The sequence below is a fragment of the Thamnophis sirtalis genome, unplaced genomic scaffold (genome assembly GCF_051295495.1).
Source record: "Thamnophis sirtalis isolate CommonGarterSnake01/CBP01778 unplaced genomic scaffold, rThaSir2_p1.2 scaffold_1, whole genome shotgun sequence".
NCBI classification, from domain to species: Eukaryota; Metazoa; Chordata; class Lepidosauria; order Squamata; family Natricidae; genus Thamnophis; species Thamnophis sirtalis.
This window is the reverse complement of record NW_028261381.1, coordinates 44637739-44665180: the sequence shown is the minus strand read 5'-3', so window position 1 is coordinate 44665180 and position 27442 is coordinate 44637739. Positions and strand designations below refer to the sequence as shown.

The 27442-nt window shown below is 37.1% G+C and overlaps 1 protein-coding gene across 4 annotated transcripts in view; it reads right to left on the bottom strand.

The window, feature by feature from the left end:
- The window catches only part of NCKAP5 (NCK associated protein 5), a 615409-nt gene that overhangs the window by 449157 nt on the left and 138810 nt on the right, over positions 1 to 27442 (bottom strand). For all 4 annotated transcript variants that reach the window (XM_014075805.2, XM_087711234.1, XM_014075806.2 and 1 more), the window contains one exon: positions 15625 to 15698. In XM_014075805.2, coding sequence (XP_013931280.2) covers positions 15625 to 15698 — 74 coding nt within the window. The remainder of the gene's footprint in view (positions 1 to 15624; positions 15699 to 27442) is intronic.

The window sequence follows — 27442 nt, the reverse complement described above, 5'->3', positions numbered from 1 at the left end:
CCATTCTGCTTTGGTATAAAGTTGTCTTAAATGGAAAACGAAGTCCAAAGCTAGCATTTGACAAATCTAAGATGACAGTCACGCTCCTGCTTAGTAGCTTATTCATTGTTGTAACATGAAATTCAGTATGGACGGCTATTTCTGAAATCTTAATAAGGAATCATGATATCCGACACTTCTGGCCATTGTAATTTCCTTAAATTTCTGAGCCAGATAATTAGCTATGTGGAATCCTTGTTGGTCTCTAAGCTTGGTTGGTTGGTTGCAGCCATTTCATTACCCAGTGCTCACTGATGATGTTAATCTAGTCAGCTAATGGAACATCTTCATAACGACCATCAAGGACTCCACAGTTCAGCCTTGAGCTACTATACATATATTCTCTTCTATTGGAATTTGCTAAGTAATTACAAAAATGTCTTAATTGAAATAATTGCTTGGAACTGTGCCAATTGGAAAAACGTCTTAAAAGTCATCTGATTCAAATTCTGAAAATAGAAGGGCCTGACAACTGGATTTCTGATAGATCAGTCTTTTAAAAAGCAGCTTCTAACTAAAGAAACAAAATAGCATAAATTACAGTCAGAAAGTAAAAGAAGCACTGAGGGGCATCTGGGACTGACTTTGTTTCCAATTATATCACTGAGAAAGCAAGCAGCAAGACCTTAGAGCAATGTTTCTCAACTTTGGCAAAAAGCTGGCAGGCGAATTCTGGACATTGAAGGCCACACATCTTAAAGTTGCCAAAGCTGAGAAACACTGCCTTTGAGTTTCAAGTGGTCCAACTCCAGTCAGAGGAAAGTGGAAAAAGTAATGCTTCTGGATGCATATACAAAATTCAGCCTAGCTGGGAAAAATGTTCTCTAATGACTTTACAATGAAAAGGTTCTTCTCCCTATTCCCTATAATTTTGCTCAGCAATTTAGTTATTCATACCTTTTAAAAACTGTGAACAGTAATTGTATTTACGTATTTATTTTCAATTTTTTAATGTCATGATTTAACATATAGATAATATGTGAATCTTATCCATCACATTAACCCTGGTGACTATTTAAAAAAACACTCTCAATGTGATCATACCTCAGGATAAAATTGACATTAAAAAACATTGATAAGAGGCATGCGTTCCCATCCTACAAGTACAGTATATGTTTTTGTGCATTTTTAACTAATGGAAAAAAAACGGAAATTGAGGTAAATAATTCAGATTAGTTGACAGATATATGGGTGTTAAATTATAAATAAGGAAGTAGAATCGTCTAGGCTCCAGTTCAACCCATCACTTAAGAATGAATTTAAATTTAAAAATATAAATAATCCCCCTTTTACTTCCCTCAAAGCATATGTAGCATAAACACAATGGAATTTGGCATGAGCATAAGTGACCTGCTGGTTTATGCGTACAGCATGAAGTTTCCTTGATCCTCAGTCCATCAGCACTCACAGAGTGTGCAATATATTCAACCATGACAGAATAAGACAGAGTATTACAAGAAAGTCTTGCCATATTATCAATACCTCTTTCAAAAGTGACCTTGTTAATTTTAAACCTGTTAGCTCAACATTGATTTTCAGTACAATAATGGAAAAGTTGGTGTAGAACTCAATTAATGCATCTATCTTAAAGACAAAATAGAGATACACTCAATCAGCACGGACTTTTGTCCTACCAAATATAACTGGTTTTGTTTGTTTGATGAGATCTGAACTATATAGGCCAATTAACATTATTTTGACACAATGCTGATATGAGAAAAAAATAGTAGCATATTCAATGTCCTTAAGTACTTATAGCGGTAGAGTAGATTTTGTTGAAGAAAACATTTGTACAAGCTGTACCAAGTCGCCCAATGTTGTATCACATTCATTCATGTTCACTCTTGGTATTAATTATTCCTCATTTAAATAAATGTTATTAGCAGAAGAAAAAAGACACTGAAGATGCAGGAAGGTTTTATGCCCATCTGTTTAAAAAAAACTTGATCAAAAGTACAATACAATGAGTCTATCAAAGGAAATCTTTTGGGCTTCAGTTTACATTCGCATAAAATAATAATACTAACAGCAACAATAAACCCATTCCAGGTAGAGCAAAACAAGCAGGAAGAGCAATGTAGGTCTCAGTTTAAAAGTACCTCAGTTTGAATCCCAGGAAGGCTCCAGACTGAGGCAACACCTCAGGATAAAACTTTGCTCAGGCGGTCAATTTGTTTCTGACTAGTGCTGTCTAAATGTGTCAGGGCACAGTATGTCTCAGTCATACCAGTGAATGACGTGACCTGTATATCAAATCTTTTTAAATTACTAAGACATGTACAACATTTCACACAGAAAAAATAATGCTGACAACCCTTTTTTTTAAAAAAATTATCTTAATTTTAAGAATAAATTGTGTACATTGTACCAATGGAATCAGTCTGTAGGAAAGTCAAAACTGCGTGCAAATCCCTTCTGTTCATCTCTGCAGCCATTTACATGAGTGAATTGGTGTGTGTGTGTATATTTGTATTTGTATGTGATGAATACTGCTTTATAAACCTGCAAATATCTCTACAAGAACTTATTATAATAATAATTATGTAGTTTTATGATATACATATATGAATTAAGCCTTGAGCAAGACTGTTAAATGCATTCCTGGTTTTTTACAAGATGCAAAAATGACAAATTATTACCAAGAGCTACAACAGAAATATTTATACCACTGTTACATAAACAGCATGTTCTAATTGATGAAATACAAAGCAAAAATAGTTTCAAGCACAATATGACATTATGAGACACACCTTTCATTTCTTCAACAATTGAAAAGAGGGAGATTTATAAAAAAAATATCAGGAAACGTCACTGCATGAAATATACATTTTGTTGTTGTTGCTATGTGTTTGAAGCTAGGTTTATACACAGGTACTGCTTTCTCTGCGTTTAAGAAGAGGTCTCTTCCAACTCTGTTATTCTGTATTCTATCCAATCAGATTAATTTCTTGGAAGCAGATACTAGTTTACAACCCTGGGCACCAACAATGAAGACCTTAAAGAAGAAATAACCACATTAGATTTGTTCATCAGTTCTTAAAAAATCAATAAGAGAGTTATAGTGGAGCCACTGTATACTTATGCCAGCATCGGCACTCTCAGAGCAACCAAATGAATGGGAATTTTGTTACTTCAAAAATGGTACTGTTTCAGTATCACAAGCTACATTGCATTGCAATTACCTGGGCAGATGAAGGAAGAGGTGGAGCCCCAGCGAAAGAAGATATCCCATCAATCATTGCTTCTCAAAGACAACACATTCATGCAACACATTGAAGTCAGTTATAAACCTAGCAAGTCCATTTGCACATGATATGATTGGTAGTTCTAAACTTGCTTACGTGGTATTTCATCTTGTTATTTTGATGTTGACTTTCTGTGATGGTTTGTTTTGCTTTTTTTTTTTTTTTTAAAAAGGGAGGTTGTATGCTGTATAAACTGGATAATTAAATTTTATGCATATGGTGCGAAACCATGAATGCATTAATTCAGTAATCATGTTAAGCATGGTATGGGAACATAGCCAGAGAATTAATGCAACTCCTGAATAGGAGTTAGACAGGTTTCCATAAAAATGTTTTTACTATGGAGCCAGATTCATCTTTATGGTTTCTTGAAGGGATGCCCGGGCATGATAAAGTGTTTTTTTAGAGGTCATTCCAGAAATTATAAATTCATATAACATAGGACTGCAAGCCAAATTGAGGGAAACCCAAAGATTTCCCCCCGTAAGGCATGTCTGATTTCTAACACTTGGCAATGGTGATGGCTAAGCTGGAATGAGAAAGATCTTTAATGATTGCAGAGACTGTCTGAGAAATAAATGAATGGCTGAGTCCAACTTATTGAGGATTTAATTATGGCAAGAAGACATGAGTGTAGAAATACATACCTGAGAATATGCAGTAGTGGCATATATTCATAATAAAAATCTAAGCTTCCATTCATACTATATACTCATGATGGCAAACCTATGGCACACGTGCCAGGGGTGGCACACACAGCCCTCTCTGTCGGCATGCGCACTGTCACCCCCGCTCAAGTCCACCGTATTTCTCCGTGGCGTTTCTCACCATTGTTTGCAGAAGTTTCCCTGCAAACGACGAAATAGAAGCTCGATTGCGCCTCTTGCAGAGCTGCCGATGTTGGGATGCCTCCCACCTGCCAGCTGGTGTTTGGGTTTCTGGGGCGCACGCGCCTTCCAATTTGGCCAGGTTCGCCATCACTGCTAAATACTAATAAAGGAGAATATTTGAAGCTCAGGGTTCAAAAGACTAACATTGATGGTATTACATAGTTTGAGTAATAAAACATCTGCAAGAAAGCAACCAAGCTCATAGAGCACCAATGACCCCTCATACCATATACGGCAAATGTAAGTATGTATAGAAAATAAAACTGATCAAATAACTGAAATCAGAGAAACTAAAAATTTGAAATCTTTAGAAGTATTTAGCATTATACTGGTAGTATGATAAAGAGGAGGGAAATACTGTTTATAAAGTCTTTAGTTTTTTAGTTTTTGTATTTTTGAACAACAAATAGTGGATATTTTAGCTGAAAGACTAACATTCTTATTTAAATTGTTCAAATAATATAATTTACTGTTTTCTATAATTTCTAATCAAGCGTACACTGTACAATCTTCGTACCTTTTGTTCATTTATGAATGTTACATTTATATATCAATTAATTATACATACATACTGTGAGATGGGCAAGCTACACAAATTTAACAATTGCATGCATACATTTGGAGACATAGGGCAACTCTGTTGTTTGTGATAGAATAATAAACTGATGTTTTGCAGTATGTTGAAAAACAATGAAACTAGGATGCATAGTGCTATCTCTCCTTCTTTCCCCGCTTTATTCTTCCTTTTCTTTACCATTTCCATCCAGAAAATGAGTGAGTAAGTGAGTAAGTGAATATGTGTGTAAGGACGCAGCAACAAATGCCTTACAATTGTTAAACTAAAGTGTGCTTGAACTGAGCACTGAGCATCCTTGAATTCAAAGAGTACTGGCAAATCTTTGAGCATTTATCTGGTTTTTATTAAATATTAAAATTACATTGTTAAAACTTCAAAGAAAAGTACAAGTTTCTAGTCACTTATCAATGTCCTATAGATGCTGATGATAGCAGCTACTTGGCTCAGGGTCATTTCTGGCTGATTATAGTGTGCCTTTTATTTTAAAAAATATTGCTTCCCTGGTAAGGAAGTCCATATAGCTATTTCCTCTTGGGGTTTTTCTAAGTTAAAGCACATCTCAAATATATCAGCATGAAAGACTGTAGCAGCATGACATTTGCTGTCCCCATTCCAGGTCTCTCTCCTGCCTCTGTTACTTCTCTTTCAAGTCACTGCAGTCTTTTCCCTGGGGAAAGTATAAATGCAGAAGGCTCTTGGCAACAAATTCAAGAAGCAGAACTCTTTGCTGGCAATCAATGTGCCTTTTTAGCTAGCACTACGTACCTGATGATCAGCATAATTAGATATACAGCATTTTCGAAGATTTAAAAGGCAGGAAACCATTTAATGGTGTTTTCATAAATCTTAATCAAAGTGTTCAGAAATCAAAAAGAGAAAATATGCATGATAAAAGATATGTTCCCCTGTTTTTTGTCTGACAAATAACAGCAGTTATTGAAGGTTGGCTTTAGTTTCATGAGAGAGAGGGGGGAGGGAGGGAGAGGGGGAGAGGGAGGGAGGGAGGGAGGGAGGGAGAGAGAGAGAGAGAGAGAGAGAGAGAGAATAGTCAGCACAACTACAATTGACTGTGTATGTATTAGCAAAATGAAATCCTCTTCTCCTAACTCCTGTCTTTCTTCTTGCTACCTAGAGATAAGTCAAGTATAAGAATTATTATCTTCTGATTTAAAAAAAAATTAGTGATAAGGATTGTGTGAAACAATCTGTGCTGTTGCACCACAAAGCTAATCAGTAATTCCATTTATCCTATATCTGTGGATCAACAGATTTAAACATGATGTACGATGCATATTTTTAAACATTACTTTCAAGAAACTCTGTAATAATATTTTCAAAGCATAACCCAGTCTAAAAAAAGAAAGTAACATTTTCCATTTTCAGAAGTAGGTGTTTTATAATTTTGAAAATATTTTATTCTTTTCTTTATAAACTTGTTCAAGAATGTATGTTTAGAGCTCTGCACAATCATTGTACTGTATTCAACTATGAATACTTTTGCAATTTGTTTGCTTTGCTGATCTTAGTATGTCATGTAATAATGAATCTCTAAACTAGATTAAAATGCTGAGTATTCACGTTTCCTTTCTTTCAAATTGTATTTTCACACGTGCAGTGATATAGTTGTATGGAACTGCTGTGCTCACTGCCCTTCATCTGAACCATGGATTATAGTTCAAGAGCACCAGACAATAACCATCTGCCTTACACAGATGGGATCGGGCAAAATCAAAGATGGACTTTTTCTAATCCTTAATAACTTTTCAAGTTGAGTGCATCTGAATATAAAGAGTTCATCTCTCAGAAGGAAAGCAATAAAAATGAAGCAGGTTCCCTAAAACCACACATTTAATGCTTAATGATAAAATATAGCACAAAGTTAGTTGAAAAATGGGCAGGTATATGGCTGTTTAAATGCATACAACATACGTATACATCATACATACAGTATATGCATGCATGCTTTACGTGCAAACATTCTGCTATGTTTATGTATTTTAGCTTTAAAAATACCTGTATTTGAAAAGTCTGATTCTGGTGAATTGTGTAAATTAGAAGAGTTAAAGTTTATAATAGATTCTGCTCCCACCACAGTGATTTTCTTGAAAATCCTCTGATAAACCTATTACTAGCCTACCATTGGCAATATTCCTACTTAATAGGTGGTAAAAGGGCTTTTTCCAAACCATGAAATAGGTATAGCTGGAAATCTTCTGATCTAAGGTTCTCTGTCTCCCGACATCCCCACAATTACAGCAGACCAATTCTTCCCTCCTCCCCACCCGATTAGCTTAAGTGGGGGCCACTTGATAAAAATCTCTATAATTGAAAACCCCATTAAAACCTCTGCCTTCCTTTCCTAAATAAATCGCATGAGCTTTGAAAATGGTGGACGACCCATCGTATCATATTCCACCAACCCTAGCTTGAATCAAAATCAAGAAGATTTTGTGAATAGTTCATTTTTCATTCTGTAATTCTCTGCAAAATTACATGAGATGTGAACAGTCCACTGATGTTAATGTATCAGGTCACCTAGCAGATTTAAAATCAATTCCTGTGTAATCTACATTCAGTCAAATGTCTTGTGGCTTCATTCCCAGTCTCAAGTGTAACAGCCATATTTAATATTTTGATATTATAATTGCCAAATACATTGCTGAGCACTAGCTAGGAAAGTAAGGAAAAGGTCTGGATCATGAATATCATACAGCAGTTAAATCCTAGCATAGAACATTATATCTGTTTTCCCTTTTTCCCCTTTTATTCCCAAGCTTGCATAAACTAACTCTTAAAATGAAATCTTACCCCTGACTATTCTGAAGGAAGCCCCACCATTCTCTACTAAGATTATTTTGCCCTGAAGCTTTATTTGACCTATGCCTTGTCTAATTAGAGTAAATAAAAAGAGTTATCAACTATGCAATGAAACAAATTGGGGGGGGAAGCAGAGGAATTATAGAAGATGCATCTTCATTCAGCATTTTGAGAAACCTGCTGTCAGAGGAATGTGTTAGAATTCCGAATAGTGCCTCTTCAAACATTTGAAATAATAGTACTTGAGATGCCTTCTCTTCTCACAGCGTTTTGACACAATGGCATGAAATGTGCTCTTTGAGGAAGTGAGGGCTGATTTGCACAAGTGGTTTGCCCCAGCATGAATCCAGTCCTCTGATAATTTCTTGAGGCAAGGAATGTTTTTTTCCCCATAGCCCACTAGGAAGGCAACCTCTGCCTGCCTTTTCCTGGGACTCATTAAGTCATGTTTTCTGATTTGTCCTGGCACAATCTCTGCTGTCCATAATTGTCTGTTGTGCTCTTTTCATTGTATGCAAACACCTACACAGGCAAACCACCGGCAAGATGGAGATACCTCTACCTTCTGAACAGTTTATTCTTGAAACAAGGCAATCAGCTGAAATCCCAGCTTTCTTTCTGTTTAATCTTACTGGTATCATAGAAAATGTGTGGGTCTTAAAAACAAAAAAGTAGGTGAAATTGACTCCTTCCTTCCTTCCTTCCTCCCTCCCTCCCTCCCTCCCTCCCTCCCTCCCTTTGTAAGTCCACTAATGGTCGCACTTAATGACTTAAGTGATAACTTAACAACCACAACTGGAAGACCCAGGATTATGATTGTTGAGCGAAGTGGTCATATGGCATCTCATTTAGTGACCATTCTCTTAACAACCAAGATTCTGGGCCCAATTTTGCATAAATGGAAGACCACCTTTCCTGCAGAAAAATTTTGTGTTGTTTTTAATTTTTTAGCTCCCCCCCAGCACATGTAGGTCATTCTGACCCATTGAAAGTTGAATGGCATAAAAATATCAACAAAATAAAAAATAACATAAGTGAACTTTTATTGTTTGGTCTTTGGACAGTCAGAGAGAGTCCTACCTCATTCCCATATATGGCTTCTCTTAGAAGAAAAGTGTGGCAGTTAGAATTATCAGTTACTGCCCTATAGGAGGTGGCAATTGCTGTATGTGTGTGTGTGTGTGTGTGTGTGTGTGCGCGCGCGCGCATGTGTGTGTGTGTATACATACATACATACATACATACATACATACATACATACATATATATATATATATATATATATATATATATATATATATATATATGAATGAAGATCCTAAGGAACAGTCTGTCTGCCTGCGCCCCCCCCCCTCTCTCATATTCTCTCTCTCTTATAGTTTTAAAGACTAATTTGCTGAATTAGAAATGTATACGGTAAAGGTAAAGGTTTCCCACACACAGTCATTCCTGACTCTAGTGGGCGGTGCTCATCTCGGTTTTAAAGCCAAAGAGCGAGCACTGTCTGAAGACGTCTCCATGGTCATGTGGCTGGCATCACTAAACATCAAAGATGTACGAAATGCTGTTACCTTCCCACCAAAGGTGGTTCCTATTTTTCTACTTGCATTTTTACGTGCTTTCGAACTGGTAGGTTGGCAGAAACTGGGACAAGTAACAGAAGCTCACCCTGTTACACGACACTAGGGATTCGAACTGCCGAACTGCCAACCTTTTGATCCACAAGCTCAGCAACTTAGCCACTGAGCCATCGCATCCCTTAGAAATGTATATCTATATCTTAAAGTAGATTGGATAGTCTCCCTGTATATTGCTGCACTAGAGCTGCCTATAATTTTAGCTGTGAACCACAGAAACCTCTGGAGAGTCACAGCTTCCCGAATATTGATTAAAATATCTCACTTGTGTTGTTTTTAATCTTCTAGTTTTTCTCCTGCCACTTTGAATCATTGGCAATAGAGAAGGTGAGGACGCTTGGTGTCTGTAAATGAAACTGCAGGTTGGTAGAAAAGAGTTTACTATCTCTGTCTGAATTGCTGATGTTCCAGGCTTAAAGTGATGGAATTCCCAGAGCCTCAAAATGAAAATGGACATTTTGAAAATACTGAGGAACAAGAACCGGTGGGACATTTTTATGGCATCAAATGATTAGCATCCTCCTCATGAAACCAAGAAAGAGAAATAAGATCAAAAGCAAAGGAAGCACACAGAAACTTTGACACATTTGTTAATGAAAACCAAGTTACATATATTCAGTTTCCAAATTTCTGCAACATAAATCCTTTTTCTCCTAAATCTGACTACTCAGAATCTGTGTCGTAATCTCACTTTTTGTAGCACTGAACTGATTTAAGGGCAGTATTATATTTCAAAATTTTCTAAATCTGAGTTTAAAATGTTATACTTTAATGCTATATTGATGTTATTTTAATATCAGCTCTATAAAAGTATGGAAGAAAACGCTGAAAGACCCAAAGAACAGTTTCATCCACCTGGCTGAGCCTTTATTTCTTTTCCAACTTCTTTCGTAGCTACTTCATCTTTCTTAAAGTCTAAATCAGTAGAGTTTAACTCCTGTCTCTGATTGTCGCTTCAGTATAATCCACCCATTCTCCTCAGCCATGTAGACAAGCAGTTCTGATAAATAAATGCAAACTGCTTTACAAGAATGAAATATATTACAGGAATTGATGGTGTGCTACATGTTCATAATAAAATAGATGCAAATTAATGATTGATCAATAAGCTTTTACATTTTTTGTTTGACCAATATTTTCACTAACTGGAACAAATGTTAGTTGCTGCATGATTTTATTTATTTTGTTAAATATTCAGAAACAGCTTCCTCCAATTTAGTAGATTTATCAGAGGTTTTAAAAACTTTTATTGAATATTATTATACAGACATTGAATAGAATTAATATTAGGTTTGACACTCTTACAGAGGAAAATAATTTCTAACACAGCTAAATGAACATCAAAATTTTCAAAGCATATAAGAAAGAGGCAGACATACAAACTGTGGAAGTAGATCATATCTTAAAATTATCTAAATCTAGGTTTAAAACTTTCTATTTTAATGCTATGTTGATATTTTATATACTTTAATATAAAGTATATAAAAAGCAAAGGAAAAGTTACCGAAAGCCTTAAAAAGTTAGATTTGAACAGATTGTTAAGAGATTTTATCTTCTGCGATAGTAACAAAATACTGAGGTGCAAAATAAATCAGGAATGCAAGTTCTTGATCTATTTTTGCAAAATGTTATGAAACATGAGCTAAGCGTAAGTATCCCCAAGGAAATGAGATAGTAGCAATAAATTTTCATGCTCCAGAACAGATGGCCGTGCCACATGAAGAAAGCAAAATGTATCAGGCTCTGTGAAATGAGAAAGAGAAGAAAACTCCTTGTCCACATGTTCTTGCAAACTGCTCTACGTGTGTTATGATAGGCATTCTGTATGAGCAGCATGACATCACGTTTAGACTCCTTTCTGTCTCTCTCCCATCTCGGTTGCTATAAATCAGCCTGGACTGTGAGTAATGCTGAAGGAGTTAAACGTTCAAAATTTGTGTCTGTCTCTTTTATTAGCTAGCTAGAGTAAACTGGAGGCTATCGTTCAATGTCAGGTTCAGCATCCAATGACCCAATACGTTAAATTGTGGCGACCACAAATCAAGGGCATAATGAAGTCTGAGAAAGTGGTCTATCCTGATTTATTAGGACATCTGTCTGACTATAGACAATCTAGTGTTGCCCTTGGACAGCATCAGTTATTCCCATGGTCTTCTACTTATCAAACTGGCCTTCAAAAAAAAGAAGAGGAAGAATGCCACAGAAACTTGTCAATATCCCAAGGTTTTGCTTCAGTATTTGGAGACAACTTTTAAAAAAAAGAATCAAGTGAGATAGGCACATAAATATTAACAGCAACATTCTATTGTTTAAACTATTTATACCATCATTGGAACTGAAATTAAAGGCTGTTTAAGTTTTGGACATTGGTTGAAATAGAGAAATAGAATCTAGAAGCTAAAGCAACAAACTTATGTGGAAATATGTTTTCTATATATATTTATCTTTCTATAAGCAATATAATGTTGACTTTAAGAGTAAAAAAAGTCTGTATTATAACTTCTCATTTTTCTTCCTTAAATTTTGAACGAATTGTAAAGTTGTGTAAATTTAGATAACATATGTTCTTATACAGCATTCTTTAGAATAGCAAATATTACCTTTGTATCAGGGGTGGTTTCCTGCCAGTTCTAATCTCTTCTATAGAAGAGGTTCCACAAACCTACAGTGCCGTTTAGAACTGGTTCCAGCTCCCTCCCCCCACCCGTCTGCACATCATCAAGATGAAGAAAGAGAGGAGGAATTCTGGGAGTTGAAGTCCACAAGTCTTAAAGCTGTCAAGTTTGAACATCCCTGGGGGTTTTTTCTAAAGGGTTAGGGGTGCAAGGGTCTTGTAACTTGACAGCTTTAAGACTTGCATGCTTCAATGCCAAAGTTCCTGAGCCAACATTTTGGTTGCTAAGGAAGAGCATTGTTAAGTGAGTTTCACCACATTTTACAAGTTGGCCATGCTCACCCAGTCACATGGCCAGCAAGCCACTCCCACCCAGTCACATGGCTGGCAAGCCACTCCCACAAAGCAGGCCACACCTACAGAAGAGGTTCTAAAAAAATTTGAAACCCACCACTGCTTTGTATACAACTCCTCCCTACCCACCATCTCAAGTAGTTTACATTGGTTGGATAGCGGTCATAAATGGTGGTGAGCAGAGTGTTAGAATGCTAGAAACAATGAAAGTCAACCTGTGTCCCCTTTCATGCTTAGGAGCTAGCAGTGAGTCACAGCTCTGCAGAACTGCATGGTTTAGTCCATCCTTTCTCTTAGTTCATCTCCTCTCATTTCCTGCATCAGATGAGGAGAGCAGATCTTTGTCCTTCTGTCCCATCCCCTTTTTACAGAGGCACAATTGAGAGTGTTTTAACAGACTGCATCACTGTTTGGTTTGGTGACAGCAGTGCTTCAGATAGAAGATCCATAGAGAGTGGTAAGGAAGATTATAGGAAGTTCACTTCCCATTATTCAGGATACTGCTTATAAGAACTATGTCTTAGATATCAAAGCATTGTTAGAGATCCCACATACGCATTTTATGGTCTGCTTCTGTTGTTCCTCTCGGTGAGGAGGTTTCAAAGTATTTCTACCAGATTCTGTAACAGCTTTGTTCCCTATGCCATCCATCTGGTAAACTCGCAAGATTCATATTTCTTGCCGTATACAAGTATACATCCAAACTAGACTGTGTTGTTTTTCTGTGTCATATAATATATGCGGGTATATGCATAATTTTGTATTTATGTATTTATTTTGTCATATTTGTGCAGTGTATATTGGACGTGGTGACCTTTTGAGAGTTGTATGCAATGAAATATTTTAATGTATGACAATTAGTGTACATTTAAATTGACAGTATAGTTCTTCTAAGTTTCAGTCTTGATTTGGCAGGGATCTAATAGGACATATTTCAAGATTACAGTGTTCATTGCAAATGAAAGCGATTGCACTTGATAATCTGCTGATAGTGCATAGAGAGAATTACCTTATATATCTTCAGGAGTAACCAGGGTTACTTCTTCATATTTTTTTGAAATTACTTGAAACACTTACAGGCCTTGGTTTTGAACTACTTGCTTAAATAACAGCCATCTCTGGCCTAGAGATGAGTTCATCTTTTTTCAGTTGCATAAGCAATAGAATTCTTGACTGGATACTGGGCTCAAATTATCCAAATGCAACTTTTATCTGTTTCTGATCCAACAGATTTAAAATAAGTAAAGTCTGCTTTAATTAGAAAAGATATGCATTGAAAAATAATATTTATCTGACTAGTATTATTTATATCTCCCTACCCATGTCTTCATTCATTAAATCATTTACCACAATACAAATGTGTTTTCTTCATTTGTTTGCAGAATAAGTGCCTAAATGTTTTCCCCCTTTATTTCTTGTAAGATATATAGACAGACACACAGATATATTTGTGTACAAATATGTACACAATTATGCATTTTAATCATAGCAACTAATCTGTCAAGTCACAAGGTGCTGAATCAATGGAATTAATAGTTAAGAAGTACCAGATTAAGGGGCCTTGAAACTGAGATCAAGTCTAGCAAGCATAGACCTCAAATTAGAGGTCACAGTTAGACAAAAATGAGGTTCCATCTGTGAAACTTGTGTCTGTCAAAAGCATCTTGTGCAGTCAGTGTGTCTGGCAACTTAACAGGGTCTGCAAAGGAATGTAGCAAGATTGTCAACAGAAAACAGAGGCTGACTAGAATAGTCCAAGGCACTTCTTGGAATACTTACTTATTGGATTAAATAATTATCCAAGATTTTGTGTGATCTCTTTAGCTGCTTTTTTTTTTACTTTACAGTTTTCAGCATCTAAACATATACAGTGCTCTGCCTGTTAATCATCTTCCCTTATTATCTGCTTTGGATTTACTTTATCTCATTCTACAGTCTTTAGACTTGTTTTTATAATTTTGCTAAATCCTTTATATGGGTCATAGTTTTAACATACATTGTTAAGAACAGAGAATGCATCGCACTGAATCAAATACAACATTCTTGTGTGTTCTTTTCTCCCATTGGAAGCATAGGAAAGCATTTACCTTTGACATTAAAGTTAAAGAATAGAGAATAGATAATGCGTGAGAATAGAAAATATAAGATTAAAACTGTCACATTTAGCTGGGAATAAGAAAACACTGTACTTAATTGGATTAGGTCTTAGAAGATCAGCAGAAGATTGCCCTATAAGGATCCAGTTCTATAATTATATAGCCAACAGTAAACCTAAATGAATATAAAGAGTCTTTTAAAAAAACACATTTAGTATTGCACTCTAAGCCTGCATTTCTATACATAGAAATATATTTCTATATACATACACTTATACATATATTCCATACATATATATGTAGAAGTGCATAGAAATATATGTCTATATTCTTGAGAAGGCCCACTGAGATCACAGGACTTAATTTTGTATAGAAATATAAAGATTTACCCTGAAAATATTACTTTGCTGATTTAACATTTATGTTTATAAAGCTTTTGCCCTTAAAAGAATAAAGAAAAAAAAATGTATGGACAGAAGCAAATGTGGGATTTCTAGTCTTGATACAAGCTGTTCATTTCAAATAATATTACTTTGAGAATGATTTTCATTTATGCAATGATACCAAGATGGATAGCTACAGTTTTAAAAGGAAGTAAAGTCAACACGTTGTTCAATACATTAATCCACTCAGTAGTACACACAATTACAGTAGCTAAATTTTAAGTGTTCCAGTTCATATTTCAATCCCTGGTACAAAATAAACTTAGATCCATCTGCCTGAGAAGAATTCATCTGCAGACTGCAGTCTTAGCTAAAACTATACATACAGAAAGAGAAAACAATTTAATGCATACGATTCATGTACCCCTAACATTTTAGTTTATTTTATACACAAATGTCTTAAAAATTGCCAAAATAACAAAAAATTATTTTTCCATTTAACGAACACCTGCAAACTAGAATTTCAAAGGAAAAAATAGGTAATATTTTTGATAGTATTTTTTTTCTAATAAATTGCAACGGATTTTTAAAAAACCTAACATATATAATAGAAACTTGAATCTTATCAGTATAATATACAAAGCAGGAACCTCTCTGGTAATGTGTTCACATTATCTTTCTAATATTGTTTTAATGAGCGATAGATTTAATTTCATTAATTTATACTGAAAAAAATGTCATTTTTGCAACATCTAACAACAAATATCTGTTGATCTTAAGTGTTCGTGAAAGTATATTCAATATTATGAACATATATAGGGAAGACTTCATTTGCTGACTTGGCACCAAAGTTGACATTAAGAGAAGGGCCAATCTTGAATTGATGTTGAAACTGTCAAGTCTGTGCTATTTTTACTACTGATTAAATAGGAATAAGACCATGTTACTGATTTATATTCCAAATCTACCTACTTCCACAAGTTCCAGCGCTGTTCTTCCAGTTGAGTTAGCAAGTAATCTATGTATTTATTTGAGTCCATGTATTCCTGCAGGAAAGAAAAAAAAATATCAGTGAATTTCTGAAAGACAAGAAGTGCTAATAGATAAAAAAAAATTAATAATTTTAAAATTGACATTTTCTCTCTCTGTATGTACTCCTTACAGTTAAAAGCAGCTTTAAGAAAGGGAGAAAGTAGCATTTAAATTGGGAAAATGACATAGGAAAAATGGTCCTCTAATTAGAGAGTTTCAATAAAATTTGGAGTCAAATGTCGACTTTAAAATAAAAATTAAAAACCCAGGAAAGTCCTCCTGACCTATGCACAATATGATTTAAGGGTAAAATTCACATAAATGCTCAGTCGCAGAGAGGACGGGAAAGAGAGAGATTTTCTTGTGGTCATAGATCTTGATTTTATAACAACTTGAATTCCTTTGGGTTTTTTATGTTGAAAATGAATGCAAAACAGATCGATGGCATTAGGGTGTTCTCTTATTCTGCTATATAATGACATTTAAAATGTTTCAACAAAATGACAGTAGATATTACCACTGCTAAGAAAAAATCTGGGTTATGTGCAGTATATGTAATCAAGTTGATAGTGTTTTATGACCTAAAAACTCAGAATCCACCCTTCCCTTAGGAGAGCATATATTTTTGCATTCATTGATTGTCATGCTTTATTATTCATTGAGAAGGTTTGCAGCTGTAGAATTAATGTCAGGCTTTTATTCAACCGTTTGTCCTCATAACTGAAGGGTGCAAGAAAGTCCAAGTCCATCAATAATGCAATATTCCCACATATCTTTTTTCATGAAGATAATACGTTACAAGATGACAAATGTACCTTTTCTTTTCCTAGTATATCTCAGGAGGTTCCCCTAGCTTAGAATAGACTCTGAATTGAGACTAGGTGTTTTAATGCTGCCACACCACCAGAAAGCGTTTTCAGGAGGACACAACAAAGAATTCTGAGGCATTTTTTAAATAGACAACTAAATTATAAATAGTAATTGATGGAATTGTAAATGGAGCATGCTAAAGCTTCAGTGTGGTTTTAGATAACAACCTGGGATACATTGGGCCAGATGTTTCCGTCCATGAAAAGGATCTGATTAGGAAGAACAGAAAAGTTGATAATTATGACAGTTCACAATTGTGGCATCCACGCTACCTGTTTAAATAACCTAATGAAATTAACAAAATGGATTTCCCTTTATTTATTTCCCTTTATTTGTATGCCGCCCTTTTCCCTGGGGGGACTCAGGGCGGCTCACAGTTCAAAAAAAGGGGGGGGGGAGGACAAACAATTTCCAACATACAGACAATACTGTTGTGTATTCAGATACATGAAAAAGGGCCAGCAACCACTCTGCTGAGCCCTAATTGGCTAGGAGGCATTGGAGGCTGTTGCTAGCCTCCAAGAAACATCTAATCTCCTCTGATTGGCCAAGGTACTGCAGCAGCAGTTGCTGTGCAGTACCTGGCCCCTGATTGGTTATTGAGTTGTTACATTATTCTATAAATACTGGGGCGCGATCTGTTCCTATTTGAATCGCTGTCACCTTACTTCTATGTTAATAAAGACCTTCTTACTGGCTATCCATGGCTCCTGTGTTCCCTTCAATCCAATACACAAAACTGGCGACGAGGATGGGATCCGCGATTCCCGCAGGGCCTGGAACAAGAAAATATAGCCAGTCGCAGCACAACCCCAGAGGCTACCAGATCCATCGACAGCTTGAAGAGCTCGTGAAGGACCCGCCGGAACCTAAGACCAGCATGCGCCCAGCTGAAGCAGTGTCCAGCCACTGAGACGCTTCAACCTATGCCAACTCGGAGGACGAGCAACAGACCCACGGTCTACGCCTACTCCGAGGACGAGCCGCAGTCCGCGGAAGCCAATCTCGGCTGGAACTGTCTGGGCCCGAGGTCGTTGGGCTGTCCGTGCACCTCACGGAGCCAGCCAGCTGTTCCGATCGCCCAAACTGCGTCGCGATCCAGCAACTTAGCCTGCCTGCGAAGTCTGCCTGCCTCTCTGCTGCGGAGGCTGCCTGCCAGCCAACCTGCAAAGCCTCGTTGCCTTCAGAAGAACTGCCTGCCTTCTCGCGAAGTCTGCCTGCAAAATGCTGCCTGCGAATCTCGAACCTCTGGCGCACCAATAGATCGATGTCCCTCAACCTGCTGACCCGTAAGCCAGAAGTTTCCTGCGAAACTGGCCTCTCTCTACTGCCAGCCTCCCTGCGATGCCTGCCTCCCAACGAGCTCAGCCGCTGCGCGCCCGGCTCCGCTCGCACCAGCCTTCCGAGGCCACCGGGTTGTCTCACGACCCAGCCTGCCTTTGCCGCCGCCCTGCGCCTCACCGAACAGCCACACAAATTCGAGTGGGGTTAGAGTCTTAACCCCAGGCCAGCCGGGACAGCCAGATCTTTAGGGCGGCGCGGAAGGACTGGAGGGTGGTGAGGGTCCGAATCTCCATGGGGAGTTCGTTCCAGAGGGTCGGAGCAGCCACCGAGAAGGCTCTCCTCCGGGTAGTTGCCAGTCTACACTGGCTAGATGATGGAATTCGGAGGAGGCCTAATCTATGCGATCGTATTGGTCTGGTGGAGGTAATTGGCAGTAGGCGGTCTCTCAAGTACCCAGGTCCAATACCATGAAGGGCTTTGTAGGTGATAAGTACAAGGTGGCGCAATGGTTAAATGCAGCACTGCAGGCTACTGCTAGATCAGCAGGTCAGCGGTTCAAATCTCACCGGCTCAGGGTTGACTCAGCCTTCCATCCTTCCGAGGTGGGTAAAATGAGGACCCAGATTGTTGGGGGCAATATGCTGACTCTCTGTAAACCGCTTAGAGAGGCCTGAAAGGCCTATGAAGCGGTATATAAGTCTACTGCTATTGCTATTGCTATTGCTATAAGTAGCACCTTGAATCGCACCTGGAGATCAACAGGTAGCCAGTGCAGCTCGCGGAGGATAGGTGTTACGTGGGTGAACCGAGGTGCACCCACGATCGCTCGCGCGGCCGCATTCTGGACCAGCTGAAGTCGCCGAATGCTCTTCAAGGGCAGCCCCATGTAGAGCACATTGCAGTATTCCAGCCTAGAGGTCACAAGGGCACGAGTGACTGTTGTGAGGGCCTCCCGGTTCCCGGATTACTATGCGGCCGTGATAGCGAACCTATGGCACACTTGCCACAGGTGGCATGCAAAGTCCTCATTCCAGTTCAGCTCCAAGATGCATGCACACACCTCCTACTGGCCAGGTGGTTTATGGGTCTCTGTCGCGCATGCATGGGGGCAGGACACATGCAGGAGACATGTGCAGGGGGTGCACATGAGGGGAATCTGTGCATGTGGGGGAGGGTGCATGGGGGCGCATGCACATTGCATTATGGGTACAGCACGCGATAACAAAAAGGTTAGCCATCACTGCTATATGGCAATAAATAATCATCCTATAGAAAAACATTTATCATTAGTCTCGGTCTTAAAAATCTAGTCAACATTTTAGAATACAGATAGTCCTTGGCTTACAATTGTTCATTTAGTCACCATTCAAAGTTACAATGGCACTGAAAAATGTGACTGATGACCATTTTTCACACTTATGACCACTGCAGCATCCCGTGGTCATGTGATCTCCATTCAGATACTTAATAACTGGTTCGTATTTATGACGGTTGCAATGTCTTGGGGGTCATGTGATCTCCTTTTGCGACCTTCTGCACAGCAAACTCAATGGGGAAACCAGATTCACTTAACAACCAGGTTACTAATTTAACAACTGCAATGATTCACTTAACAAAGGTGGCAGAAAAAGTTGTAAAATGGGCCAAAACTCACTTAACACATTTCTCACTTAGCAACATAAATTCTGGGCACAATTGTGGTCATAACTCAAGGGCCACCTATAATGGCCAGATATTCAAAAGCATTGTATAGTCAGTGCAGTTTAATGCTGTGCAGCAAATTCAAGTTTGTTGCACTGATGTGATGATGTTGAATCTAATACGATAATTATTTATCAAACGAATGTGAAATAAATCTGTTGGAAAATGTACCAGGCATCTCTAATTTCAGACATTTACATATTGGTATTTGATAACCATATCAAAAAAGAGAGTTCTGCACATTGCTTTTCTAATAGAAGTGGAGGATATGAAGTTGGGGAAGACTATGCTGAAAATTAAGCTTGTGAACATCTTACCTCTCAATTTTGTTAGGATGTATGCTTATATTTTATTGAATTATAGGCTCCAACTTTGTTCTCAAGCAACCATCCAAAGGAATGAATCTGTTATTGGAAACCCTGAGGGATCCTTTATGCTCTCTGAGCTTGGTTGTTTTCTTGCAGACGTTTCATTACCCAAACTAAGGAACATTATCAATGCTAGACCTCTCATTTCATACTTGATCTACAAATATCCTCCTTTATTGGAAACCATGTGATATCTTTTCTTAGCACCCCTTGCCAAATCATAAGCAGTAAAATGTGGGCCTCAGTTGAAAAACAACAACTTGGAATTTCTAAGTATTCTGTACCTCTCCAAAAAATCAGCATCTAAATCAGCGTTGTGGTGTAGGGTCATTATTATTGACCTGTTCTCCCGTTTATACGGATTTTTGTTAAATGTTTTCCTATTGCAAAGAAAGCAAGTAATGAATTTGTCAGCCTTGCAAGGTAGTCCATACAAGAAGCAACTCAGAAGTACTAGCTCTAACTTTATTGTAAAGTTGCATTAACAGATTCTTGCAAGTCTGGAAATCCAACTCCCTCCCCCCCATCTTTATAGTCCAAAAAATCAGGGAGGATACCTTTTTATATGTTTGCCATCAACCCTCTCCCCATCACTATTCCTTCTGCAGACTCAGCTGTTGCTCATCTGACTGTTATCTAGTCTGAAGTGCTTCCTCTTGTCTCCTGAGATCATCCCCACCTTCTGTTACAAAATGATCTCAAATCCTTCCAAACTTTACATTCTGCTGGAAAATATTAATATTTTATAAATTAAGTATACATATAAGGGGTATCTACAGGAGAACGGTGTGCTTTAAACGTCCATGAGCTGTGAGCTACACAGAAGCTCTGCGTGTAGCTGTGAGCTACATTAGACATTTCAACACCATTGAGACATCCTGCCTTTTTGGAGGGAGGATAATAATAGACATTTTAATAAGAAAATTCAGTTATTTGGAGTGAAACAAAGACTTCTTATACTGTTGTAACCACAGGGAAAAGCTTATATAAAAGGGGCTTTACCTGTCACCCCAAATCCCTCCCTGAAATCTGTTTCCAAAAATGTCCCAAGAGGTATCATCTGGGATACAAACCAAACAGAAAATCGAAGCTAAGAAGCATGTTCATTTGCTGTTAGATCAACACTACAACCTAATCTTCCTTGGCTTACTTATTACTCCCCTCCTTCATTTTAATTTGTGTTACTTACTATCCATAATTGTATTTACCAAAAATAAATGTCATGGTCAGATGGTTTGCTATGAAAAATTAGCAAAAGACCAAAACCAAGGAATTTTACAAGCAGTTCACATTATGTTCTGGAAACTGAATTCCTTTTAATTTTGAACATAATCTTTTAAAACAAACAGTTGCAGCTGCTTTAAACAACATTTTACACAGAGAGCTTAGCTGATCATAATATTTCAACATTAGCATGTCATATTAAGTCTCAGCAGAAATGATTAAACCTGTTTTATAAAGTTCCATGTTGAATCCCATTGTTTTGAAAGCTTGTTTTGGCTAGCCATGCTTCTCTCAAATCTTTTGAGCGACCATACACATGAGTGCATTTCAATTCAGTATGAGGCTGCTTTAAAACTCAATCCAACACTCTATTCATTTTGGCTAAGAAATGGCTTACATTCATGGCCAAGGAAGCAAGGCTGCAAAATAATAATAATACTACACTGGCAGCAACCCATATCAACCATTAGGACCAGTCAATGGTATTTGTGACACATTTTTAAATGTTCAGTTGACTGAGTTTTATGTTTAATGAACAACAGCAACAACAACAACAACAAGCACTACAAACTAATGCCATGAAAGCGAAGATACAAAAATCCACTGACAAACTGCTGACTTTGCAACGACAAAGTTGAAACTGTTTCATACTTAATATGTGAGTGGAGCAAAATCGCACAAACTGATTACAGGGGGTAACCTCCCTGATTTTTTGGTCTGTAAAATGGGGGGAGGGGTTGGAGGGGGTTGTTTCCAACAACAATTGGCCCTGAGTCCTTGGGAGAAGGGTGGCATATAAATCCAATAAACCAAACCAATCAAACCAAACCTAAAAGGCAGTTGTCACAGAAAGAAAGGAAATTGAGTAAGGGGAGAAAGATAAGTAAATTCAATGAAATCTGTATTTAATCTATTGCCATTACTGGACAATTGTTTACAAGAACATAGGTTCTACAAATTGGTGATGTACATCGCACTAAATGTATATGTTAGTTTTATGTTTCTGACCATTGGATGTCTTCAAGTGACTCATGAATATGATAGATCAAATAAATCATGAAATGTTAACAAGCATGAAAAGTGTTTATGTGCTGTGCTAGAGAAACCTAGGAAAAAAACCCGCCCCTTTTAATGCAATTTTTATGAGTTTCTGAAAGCACTCTTGAGTCTTTCAGTTTGGCTCTAGAGCTATGTGCAAAGACTTATAAAAGTAATTATGACTGCAGTCTTGCACAGTTTCTTCAGCAAAATGAATAACTTTTGCCTAATGTAGATAGATCCTTACATCTTAACGTTAGTGTTTAGTTCTCTGAGATGCCTTGTTCCCTTGTTACTTTTTATTGTATTTTCTGAGCTCATATTAGCCTAAAATCAGTGCTAAGAAAAATGATATAAAAGCTCAGCAGTAACTCTCTCACTATGTAAAGGCACCTTCCTCAAGAAATGAACAAACCTGGCATTATTTTGTTTTCTTTCTCATTTAACTGATTTGTGACAGGTTTTCCCCAGTACACAGATTCAGCACACAGCTTTTAATAACATGCTCTGCTTGGCTGTATTTCTCCCAATAATTGCATTTTACAAGCATTTGCTACTAACAGAAGATTTTTTGTGTGTATGCGTTTACCTAATATGCACATTTGGAATGCATTTTTTAAAAGCATGGATTGCTTTGCATGAAAGAAATCAGGATATTAGCATATGACTCAGCTTCAATATATATATTGGGGAAATGAATCACAATCCATATGAATTACCCATTCCACTCTGGCCCATCCTTGCCTTTTATGCATATACCATCTGAGGTAAGATTTCTGTGCCCATTTTATACCAGCAAGATTTCCAGGAGGGAAGGAGAAAAGACAAATCAACCTATGTGCTTGTTCAAGTAATCTTTTTCAAGCTGTCTGTGAGGTGAAAATGTCCTTATCCAGTAAAATGTAGCAGCCATTTTACTGTTTGTCTTTTCCTATGCTCCAATGGACTCCATCCCATGATCCATCTTCTCTTGAGACCTTCACTATGGTGTACAAAGAGCCATTGTAGAGTGGAGTAGTTGTTGAAGTATTGATCTGGGAATGGGTGACATAGGTTCTAGTCCATCTTCAGCTATGGAAGCTCACTGAGTGGTTTTGGGCTAAACCATTTTTCTTTACGCAACCTACATCACTAGCTTCTTGTGGTGGGAAAAATTAGGAAGCGCACACCTTGTTTGCATTTTGCAAAGCTTTAGAAACCACTCTACTCTGAAGGGTTTGGGGAAAAGATGGCCTACCTGGACCTTATTCATAATGTGTGTTATTTTGGTTTATATTTATTCTTAAATCGCCTTCAAGCTGTGAGAGGTATCGAGATTAATGTAAATATATACACACACATCATACAACAATATGGGTAGGGAGGGGGTCCTTGGTGCTCTTTGAGCTTGGTTGCTTTCTTTCAGATGTTTCATTATGCAAACTAGGCATGTGCAGAAGTTTCAAAAGACCCAGAATGTCTCCCTCCCTCCCCGCCCAAGCAAGGATCATCAAGTTAAGTTGATTCTTATAACAAGTATCTTCATTTGAGATGCTCAAACATCACTGACCAAGCCCTATTTTTAGCTATTTATCTTTCTATTCATCATAATTTTCACTAAGCAGATATGACCACTTGCCAACCAGAAACTGTATATGAAGCTGGTAATTGCTAGTCCATACAAAACTCACTAAACCTTTGTGTAGAGAGGCAACATCTGTTTGGCTTTTCCCTTTTAAAATTAAGGACACTGAGTCACGTGCATTTCAGAATAGAGAGCTAGATGAATTCTAGGTGGAATGTTCTCTGTAAGCAGCATTCTCTGAGGAGGAAAACTCATCAAAATTCTTCAGTCCACAGACTCCTGTTTGGTGGCTGTGACTGTCTTTAGAAAAACATTGCCGACTTAGAAAATCATTCCCCTGAGCTATATACAGTAGCTCCTGTATGTTGTGACCTGTCATGAAAACGCAGACATGAATGATTAGCGATGAGAGGCCAACATGAGTATAGAAGCTGAGGCTGCCTTGTCTGTAGACATGCCAACACATTCTTCAGTCTTTTAGTAAGACAGCTGAAAGGCAGCTTACTTTCATTGTTTCTCGCAATCCTTTGTCTTTCTGTTCTATGTCTGGCAGGGCACCCAATTCTAGCCACAAATATATATATATATATATATATATATATATATATATATATATATATATATATATATATATATATATATATATATATAATCAGCACAATATATATATATATATATATATTATCAGCACAAATACACACACACACATACACACACACACATATATATATATACGTACATACATACACACACACACACATACATATATACATATATACATTTGCTGCAAGAATAGAACTTGTTAAGGCAGGTTGGAAAGCAGCATCTGCTCTGCAGTAACCAGCAGTGCTGATTTCATCACTGCTTCCACCTTGTTTAAATGACAATGAATATTAGATTTGGCCTATTCATATGACCTCATACATATACCAAGTTAGGTATATATTTTCATGGGTATAGATTCATATATACAGAAATATATCTATACCTCTATCTCTCTATTTCTCATCTCTCTATTATATAGATGCAGCAATTAGAGAATTATATAGAATCAGTGCTTCTAAAACTGAGTTACTGGTAAAACTTGATTGGTTTCAATATTTGGTTCATTGATAAAAATATATTTTCTGAAATAGGACTTTTTCTAGGAACAAATAGCAGAATATGCTTCCAATGGAAGAGATAAGCTTTTATTGTATGGCTGCCTTGTAGCTACGTGTGATTTGTAAAGTTAGTTGTGCTAGTAAGCTAGGAAATTAATATCCCAGGTTAATATATCTTGAGAAATTGTGGGTGCTCCATCTGGAGGTTTCTAAGAAGAGATTGGACAAGCATTTGTCCAGAATGGCATAGGATCTCCTGCTTGAAGAGGGGGCTGGACAAGAAGATCTCCAAAGTCCCTATTATTTTGTTAAGACTTATAGATTTGCTGATAGAGTGCTGAGTGCTGATAGAAGATCAGGTTTCCATAGACCAGATGACATGATGGCCTTACTAGTTCTAAACAACTGGTGAGTTTGTTTCGTTTGACCAGCTGAGAAATGGGCATCAAGATCAATTCTACCTTATTCTGCATTGTTTTGCATAGTTAAGCAGTTAAGAAAAGTACAGTATTTAGTATTGTTAACTATTGCTATATTTTATCTTTAGGACATTCTACTCTTTACGGCATCAAGTTTATTTAAAAAGTTCCTATTTCATTTCATCTTTCACACTGTGTCCTACCCATTGTTGTTTTTGAACTTCCACTGTATATGAATCTGAACCAAAATCTTTTCTGACTATTCTCCAACACATCTATTTATGCATTAATTCTGGAGACTATTTGAATAAGAAAGAAACACCTTGACAGAAGGTGAATTTTTCAGGCTGAGAAGTCAAGATAAAACTAGCTCAATCCATCAAAGCAAATATGTCTAATTGCATGTGTGCATTTTCCATTTAACACTTTAATATTATATAATTTTAATAACAAATTGCCATTAACATCAAATATTTAGCAAAACATTTTATGATTTAAATGTTCTTGTAACAACAGGATCCTATTCCAATAGCATGCTTATTAGGTTAGGGAAGGGGCAATATATCATAAGAATTCAAAAAATGATTACCTAATCCACTTAGCTGACCCCAAACAATTAAATTTAAATCAAAACACAACCAGTCATGGAGAAGGTTAAACCAGTCAGTCGTTTTTTAGACAATTTTATCCTTCTTTTTTGTTTTTATAAGTAACTCAAGGAAGAAAAATTATTACATACAAAGTATTAGTAAAAGAAGATGAGAATCTATATTTCCAATATGATTTGTGTTGATTTCTCACTGTGAGTTATTAGTAGTAATGATAAAGACATTTGACTAGGTTAGTGGCTGATTGTATTAAGTATGTGGTATTACAAATAGCCCAAATTGTACTTTATCTGTTTATCAAAAATACTCAGAAATCCATATCTATCTGCAAATATTTCCTACACTGAAATGTTGACAATAGTCCTAAATACATTTAAGATGGATTTTTGAAGGATATTTATGGCCAATAACAGCAAAGAAATATTTTAGTTTTGCAGCCAGTTAGCTTTCACTATTAATATCTGATGGTGATTGATAGGAATTATTATTTTTGTATCATGCATATGTAATTAATACAAATGAAAATCAGCTTTTACATTAATGATAAACAATAGACCAAGTATCAATACTGACATGTTTCATTTTTAAAAAAAGGTTTATTTTCAACATGAGGTAGTGTGGGGGAGGGAACCCATATAACTACACTCAGTGTTCACAGAATTATCCACTTCATTTTGCTAAATCTGTCCCCACTGCAATGTAGATGAAGTAGATAATATCACGTGACATTGCCAAAAGAAGAAACATGGGACAGATTTAGCAAACTGAAGTGGCTGTTTCAAAATAGTAGTTATAATTAGAAAATCCCAGACAATCTTAGCTAGAAAAGCATGTCTGAAATAAAAATTTTAAATAACTTTTTAACTGGGTGGAAAGCTAATTTAACTTTACTTTTTTTAACAAATAAAAAGGTAACAGTAAAATGCTCCGTTCCTTAGAATAATTTTGAATGAAAATGTGAATCTTAATAACATGTCCTGTAGAGCAGAAATTGGGCTGATAGTTAATTGACTCAGCTTTCCCAATTCAGTGCAGATACCAGGCTGTGGCAGAGACGGAGAGGAATGAGAACAAAAGTGCCCTTGAAGGTGGAAGAAGACTGAGAAAAAAGGCAATTAAAATATAGTAAAATTGAATGCTGTACGAATGAAAATCCATTCTTGCAACGGGAGAGCTTTTTCCTCTGCCCTCTGCCCTCCTTCTTCTACATCCCGCAGTGTCAAGCTCAATGTAGCTGGTAACACTTAGGAAGAAAGAACAACACAGATTTCTGAAAAGTACCTTAATTGCAGCCTGAGGTGAAGAACAAATCTCGAAAATTTTAAGAATGCTGTAAATTCCCAGCCTCTGTGATGGTGAGTCGATTAAGGTGGATTCTGTTTGAAATGCTTTCTTCCTGCTGCTCTTACTGTACATGGGCCAAGTTGCCCCTTCTGAAAGAAACTCAGTGCCTTGTCCTTTGCTTTCCTGCAATACTTAACACTCCAGTCCTCAATGGCAAAAATGTGTGACTATAAAATGACCCTGAGAGAGAGCCAGTTTGGTGTAATTCTAAAGGCGCTGGCCTAGAAAGCAGGAG